The sequence below is a fragment of the Phaethon lepturus genome, unplaced genomic scaffold (genome assembly GCF_000687285.1).
Source record: "Phaethon lepturus isolate BGI_N335 unplaced genomic scaffold, ASM68728v1 scaffold1206, whole genome shotgun sequence".
NCBI lineage: Eukaryota > Metazoa > Chordata > Aves > Phaethontiformes > Phaethontidae > Phaethon > Phaethon lepturus.
Genome location: NW_010548053.1, coordinates 39,889 through 51,812, shown reverse-complemented (window position 1 = coordinate 51,812; position 11,924 = coordinate 39,889). Strand labels below are relative to the sequence as shown.

Sequence of the window (11,924 nt, the reverse complement as noted above, 5' to 3'; positions counted from 1 at the left end):
GGTTACCGCAGCCACTGCGGGAGGCCGGCACAGGTACCCGGAAGGCACCGAGCGGGGAAAACTGGCCATCGTCTTTCCAAAATTATTGTTGCTTCTTGTAATTTTTGCTTAATGCGTCGCGGATGATGATGCCTTTAACTAGATCCACTTAACTGTGTTGAAATGTTGTTTTTCTTAGACTGATGTTGGGTTTATCCCCTTATGTCATAATTACTAAATGAGTGGGGTAATGACACATAGTATTTCGAAAAGGTCACTTGATTGCAGGTAGAAATCTGCTCGCAGCACCATATGCAACATGACTTGCTTCAAAATGCCACATATGTGCTTGATTAGGTGGCATTGCTCAGCACGGCAAGACCAAAGCTGGTTTCATTGCACGAGCTCATAGTGGTGTTGCTGAAATTTATACTGAAATAGGGACATTTTGCATGTATCAAATGGCAGTATCGAAGGTCTTGATCCTGCAAGTTTGAGCAGTCTGCTCAACGATTTCGGCGTAGCCATTGCTGTGAAATTAAGTATTGTAGTACTTCATTTTGTGTTTGTGCAATCTTCACTTTCCACTGCAATACAACAGTGAAAAAAACCCCAAGCATTAACGATGAAAATGTAAAATAAGCAATAAAAAGTGATGCATATTCCAAAAAGGGAAAAACAAAACAAAACAAAAGCCAGGGAGCAGTTTACCCTACTATATGTAGCCATATGTATTGTATGTTAGTCCTTCTGTCCAATGGGAAGGACTATTCCTACAGGCCCATAAATGAGTGGCACTGCTAACCCACGAAGCTTCACCAGTATGTGGAAGCATTTTATGATGGTACCAGTACCACAGACTATTGCAAACCTGAGAAACAAACAGGAACCTTCCTGCCCATGAGCAGAAACTTGGGAGTCTGGAAATAACAAGTTGTTTTTACAACAGGGAAAATTAGTACAGTGAAGTTTTAGCTGCAGTTAATGGCCAGGCATTGATTTTCAGTTTGCTTAGGGAGTATACCTTGCTTAATACCGTTCGAAGATCTGCTCCACGTTATGCCAGAAGTCTCAGAGAGTGGGAGGCCCAGGCAGGTCCCTCCATGTTTCTTCCAAGATACAATAGGAACAGTTAAAGGCTTTTTATACTGCCGTCTTGCTCGTGGCCAGCTTATTCTAGGAAAAGCACATGGCCTAAACATTCTTGTTCCATCCTGATTTTTGCCTGGTTTAAGCTTCTCGGGGCTGTTTGCAACCTTGGTGAGTTAGAACCACCTCAATGTTTGCTAAATGTAGCATGAGGTAAGTTCTGGCCCTATACCAAAGTAACCCGGGATCGTGACAGCGTCAAGTTCCTCCTCTGAGATCTGAACTAACCTTTTCTTCTTCAAATCAATATCAATAGTGAAAAGCAGAGTGGAGAGTAAGGGGGGCTGGGTGTGGTTTGGGTTGGGTTTGATTTTTTTAATTATTAAAACTTAACTGGCTTGAAAATTTCTGTGGCAAATAAAGTTCCCAAACAGACTTAGAAAGGAGTTACCAAAAATCGCATGGTACAAGCAGCCAGAAACAGCACCATTAATAGCATGGTCATGTGAAGAGGCACTGAAGTCTTCTTTGGATGTGAATATCCCCTGCTTTACAAGTTAGCTCTACAGCCCGAGCTGTGATGACTTTAAACTTGTAACTGTTCCCTTTTAATAACAGTCTGGCTTGTAAAAGTGGTTTCTATGGCTCCGCCAGGAAGGTGGTCAGGGGAGTTATGAAGTAACATATTCGTGCCTTGCTTTGTAGGCACAAAGGAGACCGCGTTCATATACGCAGTGACGTCGGCGGGCCTCGTGCATTCGGTGACGCGATCGTGCAGCGCAGGAAACATGACCGAGTGCTCCTGCGACACGAACCTGCGGCATGGCGGCTCGGCCAGCGAGGGCTGGCACTGGGGCGGCTGCTCCGACGATATCCACTACGGAATGTCGTTCAGCAGAAAGTTCCTGGATGTGCCTGTTAAGAACGTAACGGGCAAGAGTGGGAGCGGACTGGCGGCCATGAACCTGCACAACAACGAGGCTGGGAGGCAGGTACGTGCCACCATTCGGAAACGGCAGCAATTGCTTGCTCGGTTTCATTGGCAAAATGGCATCAACCAAACGCGGCCTGTCCTTGACTGCAGGTGCGGATGGGGCCGACGGCAAAAACTGCGCTAACACTGCCAAAGCAAACACATGCAAACCCAGAACCAGAGCTGGTTTTAACTAATTAACTAACTAAACTTCACAGGTTAAAATAAAGTCGCAAAATGAGAATTAGATCTGGAGTGCTAATCAGAGTAATCTCAAATAGGTACTTGATATTCTTGAAGTACTTGAAGTAGTCTTGTTATCAGCATAATACATGAGGAGTTTTTTCACTGATTAGTCTGTTATTATCATGACCTGCATTTTTAATTTGCTCTAATACTGAATGAGCGGGCAGGCTGGACATGAGGCATCGTTACCCACCCACAGCCTGGGGTCTGCCTCCGAGAGCAGAACTCTAGGACCGTTCAGAGGGGAAACTGAGGGTTAACCTTTTCCTTTAAAAGCTGGGATGGAAATGACACCTCTGTTTTAAAGTAGCTCACTGGTTAGGGCACTCCTCGGAGAAGTGAGAGGAGACTGGCTTCACGTAGCTCTTCTTCAGCCCAGAGGACTTCAAACCCACCGTTGCGGAGGAGAGGTGTGCGTGATGTTGGGTCCTCCAGTCCTGTTCTGCAGGGGATGATAAACGGGGCAGAAGCAGCCAATACAGGGAGATGTGAGTCTGGAATCTAGTGCTTGGGGCTTACGTCTGGAATGGCAGAGACTTGGATTCTGGTTCTTGCTTTAAAATTAGTTTCTCTGCTTTACCGTGGAGTTTTTAACTTCGTAAGTGTTTAATGGCTCTCTCTGGCCCCATAATACTTTAAAACTGTTCTGTTCAGTGACACAGCTAAACTGAAGAAAAAAAATGGAGGCCCTCTGGTTTCGACTACACATATCGATGAACTCCATTGTAACTCAGTAATTTCCTGTAGCCAGAAGCAGCATCAGTGGGTTTTACTGAAAATAACTTTCCTATCAGCCATAGACAGGTAACAGCCATAGTAAGCCATCATAAAAGCCATGGTGGTATCATTGCAAACTACTTTAATTTAAACTAATTTTTACAGTTTACAAGGTAATATATTTTATTTAATTTAATTAAGTTATATAGTTGGAAAACCAGAAAATCTTTCAGGGACACAGGCTCTTTTCAGGATTGAAGTAGAAGAAGCAAACTTTAAAACTAAGTAGATGCTGAGAACAGTTACTGTGAGTTTAATTAGATGCCAGTCAGCTAAATCATCTCCGAGGAAAGGTGGTTGGTATTGTGTAGTCAGGGACGTTAATAAAAGGAACAGTGATTCTTTCCTTTGGGAAAGAGCAAAGGGTTATTTATCGCATTTGGAGAGAGAGAGGGAGTTAAGGGAGTAGATAACCTCCATAAAGTTATCTCTCTTAATTTCAAGTTTTTTAATATACAGTACAGATATGAATGTTTTTTTGTAATACTTATGATTGTCATTAGACAGTGCCATTTTCTCAGGTTAGGGTGAGTAAGAGTGCAAGACTCCAGAGGAACTTCAAAGAGAAACAGAGATGTGATTTCTCTGTTTAGGTGGCAGCGACACAGGTCTCCGATACCCTGTGCTCTTGTCTGCCTCTATGTTAGCAGCAGCAGCAGTTTGCTGTCCTTTCGTCTCCAGTGACAGTGTTCGCTTATGCTCTTCCAGCACCAACCTCGTGCTCCTCCCTCACTCCTGCAGGTGTGCCAGCACATCTGGCTGGCTCTTGCTCTGTGGACTGTACCAAGGAACCATTCAGCTTTAATAAAAGACAAACCACACACACAGAGCCTAGAAGAGAAACTTTTCTGTTGGTGTGCTTTCTTTAAAGTGGGATCAGTTCCCTGATTTCATCTGTAGTGGTCACACCGGCAGTTGGGCCACCTGCGTTATGGGGACAGGACTGACTGGCGAAGGAGAACAGAGCATTCAGCAGAAGAGAACGTGTTTTCAAACAGTAAGCTAAAGCAACAAGGGGTTGGAGGATGTGGTTAAGCGAATCTTCATTTTCCACGAATAATTTTTTTTACAGGATCCAAGTTAATCTTAGATGCTGGTTACATGCATGAAAGTATGATCGATTCCGAGTCCACATCTTTAATGCCATGCAACTGTAGTGTCTTCTATTACTATTCTTGTTGAGTGGTACCTCTTACTATACATAACTTCATGAAAGCAGGGTGTTAGACTAGGCTGCCAGTCTCTGGGAATGTGGTGGAATCTGGCCCAATAGTATCTGTCAGGTCCTGAGCACCTTTTGGGGTTTCAGGCTTTTCGCGATACTGAGACCTCCAACAAGGCTCTCAAAGTACGCTGTCACAGGCTTATTTGGTGCACACGATACTATGCTCATTCCTTTTCCAAGACACTTTTCTCTTTTTTTTTTTAAAACATCCACTGCAAGCCTGAAAGGCCAGAAGACCCTTATTTCCCTTATTTTGTATCAATGGTGTATTTGTTGTTCATTATCTTGGAAGAAAATATGCAGAGTATTTAGTCAGCTTCTGTGCATAAATATTTTGTAACGTAATGGCAAACTGTGGGATAAAGCAAATATTTTGACCACTGTCCAGAGCGAAAGAAAATGTTTATTGTTGGTACTTGGGATTTCTAGCAGCGATATTAACTGAAGTAAAGTTTAGCGGAACTCTTAATTTTTGTAGTTTCAAAATCTTTAACTAGGAGATGTTGGAAAATGTTGACCTTCATGTTTTGGAGCTTACAAGAAGGATGTTTTGCAATATATTTTGGTACCTTATGACCTATTGTAATAAATACTATCATGTTCCTGGTTCTGTGTTTTGTGAGAGCAGTCTTCCAGGGACAATACTTCTGTGTTTGTTTGGACTTACTAATGAACTGGTATGTGCAGAATTCTCGTGTTCCTTTCCCATTTCCGTACAAAATGCCATTTTACATTTTTACATCTCATAATTAAATCCAAGATATATCGGTTTTAAAACAGTAAAGATCCTTTGACCGAGTTGTCCACTGTTCAGGATACTAACCTGAACATCAGAAGATACAGATTTCATTCCTTACTCTGCCACAAGATAAATGTTCATCACCTTTTAGCATTGTAATGTTCAGTGTACTTAGATGTGCATATGTGAGCTGGGCACCTCTGCTCTTTATGTAAAAGGATGAGGGGAGTCAGGCACTATGGGTTGACTATTATTTTATTAGTATTTTTTGCTGACGGAAGAATTCTGTTCAGTTTTCCACTTGTGGAAGTTTATTTGATCTGCAGGACTTGTGTTCTCCCATTTAAACAGTTCGGCTTATCAGAGAGTTTATTTTTGCTGATACTTGTGGGTTGGTGACAGACCCACCAACAGTCTGCAACTGTTTTTAAGTGCTGTAGCTCTGGAAGCACATGTGCTTGTCTTCATGAGTAGTCCTACCAGTGGCTTAAATGAGGCTGTTTGATTACAGACATCGGTTCCCACTGCAAAACGAGTACTGGCAGCCCCTGTCTCACAGCTGAGAACAGTGCCTGTAAACAGAGAGCTTAGCTTGGAGATATTAAATATTAATTGGTATTACAGGGTATGCAAACTGACTCCACTGACACTCTCCTTCGCTGCAGACCCACCTCTGCTTTCTGCCCCCCCGCCTGTTCTAGCCATGCGTTCCCACCCCACGCCGCTCCCTCTGTTAACCGCACTGGATCAGTGAAAGGGAGTCAGTTTAAAAATGATCTTTTTGGGGGGTTAATTTTTAACACAGATCAGTGTTCAGCACCGTACCCACTTCACCACTTAAGCCTGCACTCTTGCTGTGCTCGTGCCAGCAGGGCTGGGGGCAGCGAGTGGCAATAGGAGCAAGAGGAACTGCTCAGGTGGGCTTGTGGCTGAACACAACACTCGTGGATCCAGCGCAGTTCCACACTGATCGTTTCTCACAGATAGTCAGTTGGTTTCATGACCAGCCTAAGAAAACTGAAAACCCCTCCCAGCTTGCACAGAAGGACACATCTACCCACCATGTTTCTGTGATTAACAGTGCTCCTCTGAAGTTCTCTATGAAATTTTGTTCCTTAGGGAGAATCCTGGCACAGTTTCACAAATAAAAGATTGTAAAGGTGGTGTGAAACTGAGCACTGGTTGTGGCATCAGCCTGGAAGTCACACTCCCAGTAACTCTGTGTGCTGCTGAGACACAGGCAGGAGTTGCAGCCACATCCCACCAGAAGGCTGTGTCGGCCCTATAGGCACCGTCTTAGGCTTGCTTGCAAGAAAGCAGCAAGAGAAGATTCCTAGTCCCTAGATTTTGCTAGACGTTCAACTATGGGAATTTGTTCTTTAAAGTTCACATGGCAGCCTGAGATCCCGGGGCATGTTTTGTGATCAGCCAAAGCAAGAGGTCAGCTCCCTGTGCTGGCAAGTAGAGGCAACCCAAAATATGCTGGAGTCCAACCAGATAACTTGCCCATCCTAGCAGCTGGGAAGCAACAGCCCAGGGTCATGCACAATTGTTGTAACACCATAAATCATTCTAAACCAGAGTGCATCACAGAATAAAAACACAAATGTTTGTAACTGCTGTGGATGTTCTCAGTGCTTCCACACTCAATCACATTTGTAGTTATTGCATCCATACACTGCTAATATATGCTGCATTTTGATAGTTTGATATCAACCTGAGACTCCAACATCAGTTTCTGCTCCTGTTTAGAAACTCTGTCTCCCTTTAGTTTTCATTAATTCATCCTCAGAGAAACACTCTGTCACCTGCTGCGCTACTTGCCCACATAGGAGTAACTCTTGCGGAGCACTTAGCAGACATGTCCCGTGCTTCCCCTGACAATTTCTGGATCCTTCTGCCTCATCCAGATTTTACTATGCCTGATTCTAGCAGACTTGGAAGTATACTTCTTTCCCCAAGCCAAATTATATATTTTTCCACTGTTGTTTCTTCCCTAGTTGTACCCTACCATACTGCACTAAAAGCAAGGATTACATCTGTAACCTTATAGATCTTATAGCACAATGTGATTTCAAATTACTTTGAGATCCTAGTTACTTGCCTTGATACAAATAACTAATCATTAGAAAATTGGAAAATACTACTAAATCCCTTATGTTTGTAAACTGTGTGTAATTCTTTCCCTTGACATTTTCTTAGTTTATCTGTATTCTAACAAAGACTTTCTGTCCTTGGATCTCAAATTCTCATCTGCCTCAACCACTGTTATGTCTTAATGATGCATATTCTGACTACTCAGTGATTTCCTCATTGATAGATTCTGGAGATGCGAGCACAAGGTCAGGTCTGTCTATTAAACAGAAACTAACCTGTGAAGGAGAGAAGATGATACCTGCAAGAATTATGCCAGTTGATTTGCCGCTGAAAGTGTCCGTGTGTGCTCTGGGGTGAGGGCCTGCTTGTTGCAATATTCTTATTTCTTCCAGGATAGGGAATAATCTCCAATCCCAAAAGCAATCCACAGCACCTAGGAATATCTCCTGTGTTGATGTTGGTGCATCACTTCACCGGGTTTAGTTTGCAAAGGCTAATGGCTCTTCTAGGTCAGGGCATACACCTGCTCTTTCTTGTTAATGGTTCTTTGAATGCCTTGCTTGTTTGGCTTCTGTAGTAACCTCTACCAACAAATAGGTCCTGTTCATTAACCAAAGATGTGACTCCAAGCAAACACTTTGGTCATGTGTATTTTTAATAATGTTTGTAGAGTTATATGCAAATACCAACTCGGGCTTGTGTCAATATCCTTGGGGAAGAACGTGCCAGGAGGCCTCAACTCCCAGTGAAACCAATGGATTTAACCATGTTGAACTCGTCCTAAATTTCAGTGACTGCATTTACCACCATGAAAAGTCCCAGTTTAACACACAGGGTAGAAACAGCTCATTTTATCTGCTCCGTGCCTTGACCAGCTCTGAAACTTTGAGGACGGTATTTGTGCTGCCTGAGCTACAAGTAAGCAGTCTGGGACTTGAGTTTATTTCTAGTCATGCACAGGGTCAGTAGGGCGTGGTAGGATTTCAGATTTCTCACTGCAGAATCAGGACTTAAGAACAGGCACAAATGAAACTACTTTCTCAGGGAAAACCAGATGAGGGTGTTTGTTAGATTTGTTTTCTGTTTTTTCTTCCCTAAGACAGTTTGAAAAAGACATAGATTGACAGTGGTTAATGTTTTGGGGGCTGTGGAGTAAGTGAAGGTTTAGGGTGAACTTTAATATTAAACAGCATGAAGTTGCATTTTTTTGTCTTCCCCACTTTGTGGAAAATAGTGGTTCCTCTACAGAAGAATAATTTGAATCTATATGGACCTTGCTACACGAGAAGTTTGAAGAGAAACTTACTATGAATTCATTTAAAATTCATTCTTTCTGTTACATTTCCCAATTGCCTTTATTGTAGAAATTAAATATGAGGGAAAAGGTTAGTGAAATGGAAGACACTAGCATGGGCTTTCTGCACCATTAACACATGGCTCGTATGAGTCTACAGGATGCCTCCAGAGAGTACTTTAATGGAAAGGTAAAACAAAACAAGACAAAAATTACGATACTTTGTCATTCTGCTGTGTCTGTGCATGCGATGATTTTTCTGTGCACTTTTCCAGGTTATAATGTGAGTGTTTCACAAATCTAATAGTACAGTTTTATACTGTAGCTATTAGATATGCCAGAAGGAAGTGTTATATTGATTGTCTGCTGACTGTTTGAATTGCAGTCCAGATAAAGATACCGCTTGTTTACAGATTCCAGTTCTTCGAGCCTTGGTCTCGTACAAACGGAGCCAAAATTCTTCAGTCTTGCAAAAGCTTAACGCGGGCTGCAGATTCCCACTGCTGGTCAGACAGTTACTGTTCAGCCCAGTGCTTGCATCTGCATGGGTGTGGAAAAGTAGCCCACCTAAGAGTATTTTAATGTTGGTAATAACCGTGGAAATTTTGCTAAAACAGTGAAAGTTATAAAAGTAATGTGAGTACCACTATCAAATTGTGGTAACTAGAGCCGTTACGCAACTGGAAACACTAGAAACTCATGATACGCCTAAATCACAAGAACAGGGCTTGATCCTGTAAGTAGGAAGCACCTGAGATTTGCTCCAGAATACCCGAGTTGAAGATACCTCTGCTGAGCTCTAGTGGCTCCTTTGAGAGACTCGCTGTGGAGCTCAGAGGCGTGGGCATCGTCCTGCTCTTCCAGCGCAGGTCTGCCCCGAGGCACCTCCGGGCTGTACGCTGCGCTGCTGCGGATGCTGAGCCTTGCTGGTCGCACAGACGCCGTCGTGTGACCTCAAGCCATTCCCGTGCCCTTAGTTACAGACTGTGTTGTGTGTGTCTGGCGATTGTGATGGTAGCCACAAGGCACCCTTAAAAGACAGCATAGACTTGACCAGTAAATGTCTTTTCACGTAGGAACGGTGCCGTTACCTGCCCTGTCCCTGCTTCCCCTCCTGCTATTCCCCACAAGGTCCATTTGCATTCCGGCGGTGGGAGGACTGACACAGGACGTGTCGTTTCAGGTATTCAGGATCCTTCAGAAGGAAAATCCAGCCAGAAGTGCAAGCTTTGACTATTGTGACTCGATATTGCTACGTTATCGCCGTTGCGAAGTGCAAATGCAGAGCATTTCTGAAGATCAGGCTTCTCGTGGCGGGGGTCCGGAGTTTGGAAACCTCATTCATAAAACGTACCCTCCTGTGCTCCGGCTTCCCCACCACTGAAATGGCAATGGCAGCTGTAATGTGAAATACCTGGAGACCTCTGTGTTCCTGATGTCAGGCAGTATTCCTAATGAACGAAAGACCGCATCCAAATGTCGTTCTCCCTTTTCTTTCAGGCTGTAGCGAAGCTGATGTCGGTGGATTGCCGTTGTCACGGTGTTTCTGGGTCCTGTGCTGTGAAAACTTGTTGGAAAACGATGTCCTCCTTTGAAAAGATTGGCCGGTTTTTAAAGGATAAGTATGAAAACAGCATACAGATATCCGACAGACTGAAAAAAAAGCTACGCAGGAAGGAGAAAAGCCAGCGAAAAATACCAATCGGGAAAGAAGACCTGCTGTACGTGAACAAATCGCCCAATTACTGTGTCGAAGACCAAAAATTGGGGATCCCTGGGACTCAGGGAAGGGAATGTAACCGCACCTCGGAGGGCCCCGACGGCTGCAACCTCCTGTGCTGTGGGCGCGGGTACAACACCCACGTTGTCAGGCACGTGGAAAGGTGCGAATGCAAGTTCGTCTGGTGCTGCTACGTGCGCTGCCGGCGCTGCGAGACCATGACTGACGTACACACCTGCAAATAAGATTAAGTACAAGAAAACGTGGCCAAACCGTCCCGCACCGTTCGGTACAGGCAACTGCTGCCCGGGCGGCAGTTACCCTTACGGTGTGGGATTGCAGGGGATCAGCCCCCGGGGCGGGGGTATAGCCAAACATCGGGTGGTCCAAGCATTTGGCGTATGATTGAGCAACTGAGTGAACAGCAGCCTACACGCGGGGACAGCTAAAACGACAGGAAAGGACTCCCGATGACACATTTGAACACGTAACTCCATCAGCAGGGACAGACACTAAACTCTCCAAGTCTTTAACAGCCACAGTGTTGTGAAGATCCTTGTGGGTGGTAGGCACAGTGGAGAAAACTCAAGATCTCGTTAGCCAGAGACTGAAGAGTTCAGGGGGTGGGTAAGACACATTAGATATAATGCTATGTCTATCTTTTTAAAGTGGGACTAGAAGGATCCGCTAGATGGTTTGTTTCTGTGGGCTTTAGGGGAAAAAAAAAGTTAGAGGAAATCTTCTGCTGTTGACCATGAAGCATTTGCTTTGCAACCGTTGAGAAAGCTGTCTTCTGCACGATGTGCAGAAAAGCGTCTGGTACTGAGAAACGTGCGTGGCTGGAGAGAGCTGCCGGGGTGGAAGAGGAGGGTCCATCGGCGCGGGGCAAGCTGTGCACAGGGAGAGGGGCTGGAGCACAGCTTAGTGAACGTGAACGTACCAAATAGCAACTTCCTGATTTTTTTGTAGGTTATCTTTCAAGCACACAAAGGACAGGTCTGAGAAGGGACAGAAAGAAATAGAGTTTGATATCTGAAGGAAATAAAATCCTTCACGGACATTTCCTCAGTATCTGAACGCACAATTTGTGAGTCAGCCGGTCGTCACCCCAGTGTTGGACTGTATGCAATAACCTGCCGTGTTCAACCATCTTGCTGGTGGTTCACCATCATTTTCACGATTAACCATACAAGATTCAGCCCAAACAAATCTGCCATAAAGTGAAAAAATTTTTTAACTTTGTTTTCTCTTACAGGAGCAGCAGCTAGAACTTTTCATTAGGTTGCATCCTAAGTAGGTTTAATGCACAATGTAATTTATGGATTGGCTCACACCACTAAAATATTTAAACTGTTATCAATAACATTTTCTCCCCCTCCATATGTTGGCTCAATTTTATTTTACATCTGCGAATGGTTGTTTATTTTTATGCAGTGATTTAATGCCTGGCTTAAAAAGCATCATGTGAAAGGATTTCTGTTGTTTAAATGTGCAAAGACCTATTTTTGATAAGACAAGAAAGTTTATATTTTGTAAATATTTAAATTATGCAAGTTATGTAAAAGGTTTCCAAAACTAATGTGATAAGATTACAGCCTTTGACATTTGTTGGTTAGATATTTGTTACTATTGTAGTACCCTTCAACTGATTTTTATTTGCATGTGCAGGGGGACATTAGCCAAAGAATTATATAGATGTCCTTTTTCCTACCATCAGGGTGGTTATAACTGTTGCAGTTAATACACACTGATGAGAAACACTTACTATCATTTTCTAAATGATCA

The 11,924-nt window shown here is 43.6% G+C and overlaps 1 protein-coding gene across 1 annotated transcript; it reads left to right on the top strand.

Moving 5' to 3' along the window:
• Positions 1-1,773: 1,773 nt before the first annotated feature.
• On the top strand, positions 1,774-10,384 carry WNT16 (wingless-type MMTV integration site family, member 16; the record flags this gene model as incomplete). Its single annotated transcript, XM_010289814.1, has 2 exons — positions 1,774-2,060; positions 9,920-10,384. Coding segments are annotated over 2 exons (752 nt in total), but the record flags the coding sequence as incomplete, so codon positions are not given.
• Between the last annotated feature and the right edge of the window lie 1,540 nt (positions 10,385-11,924).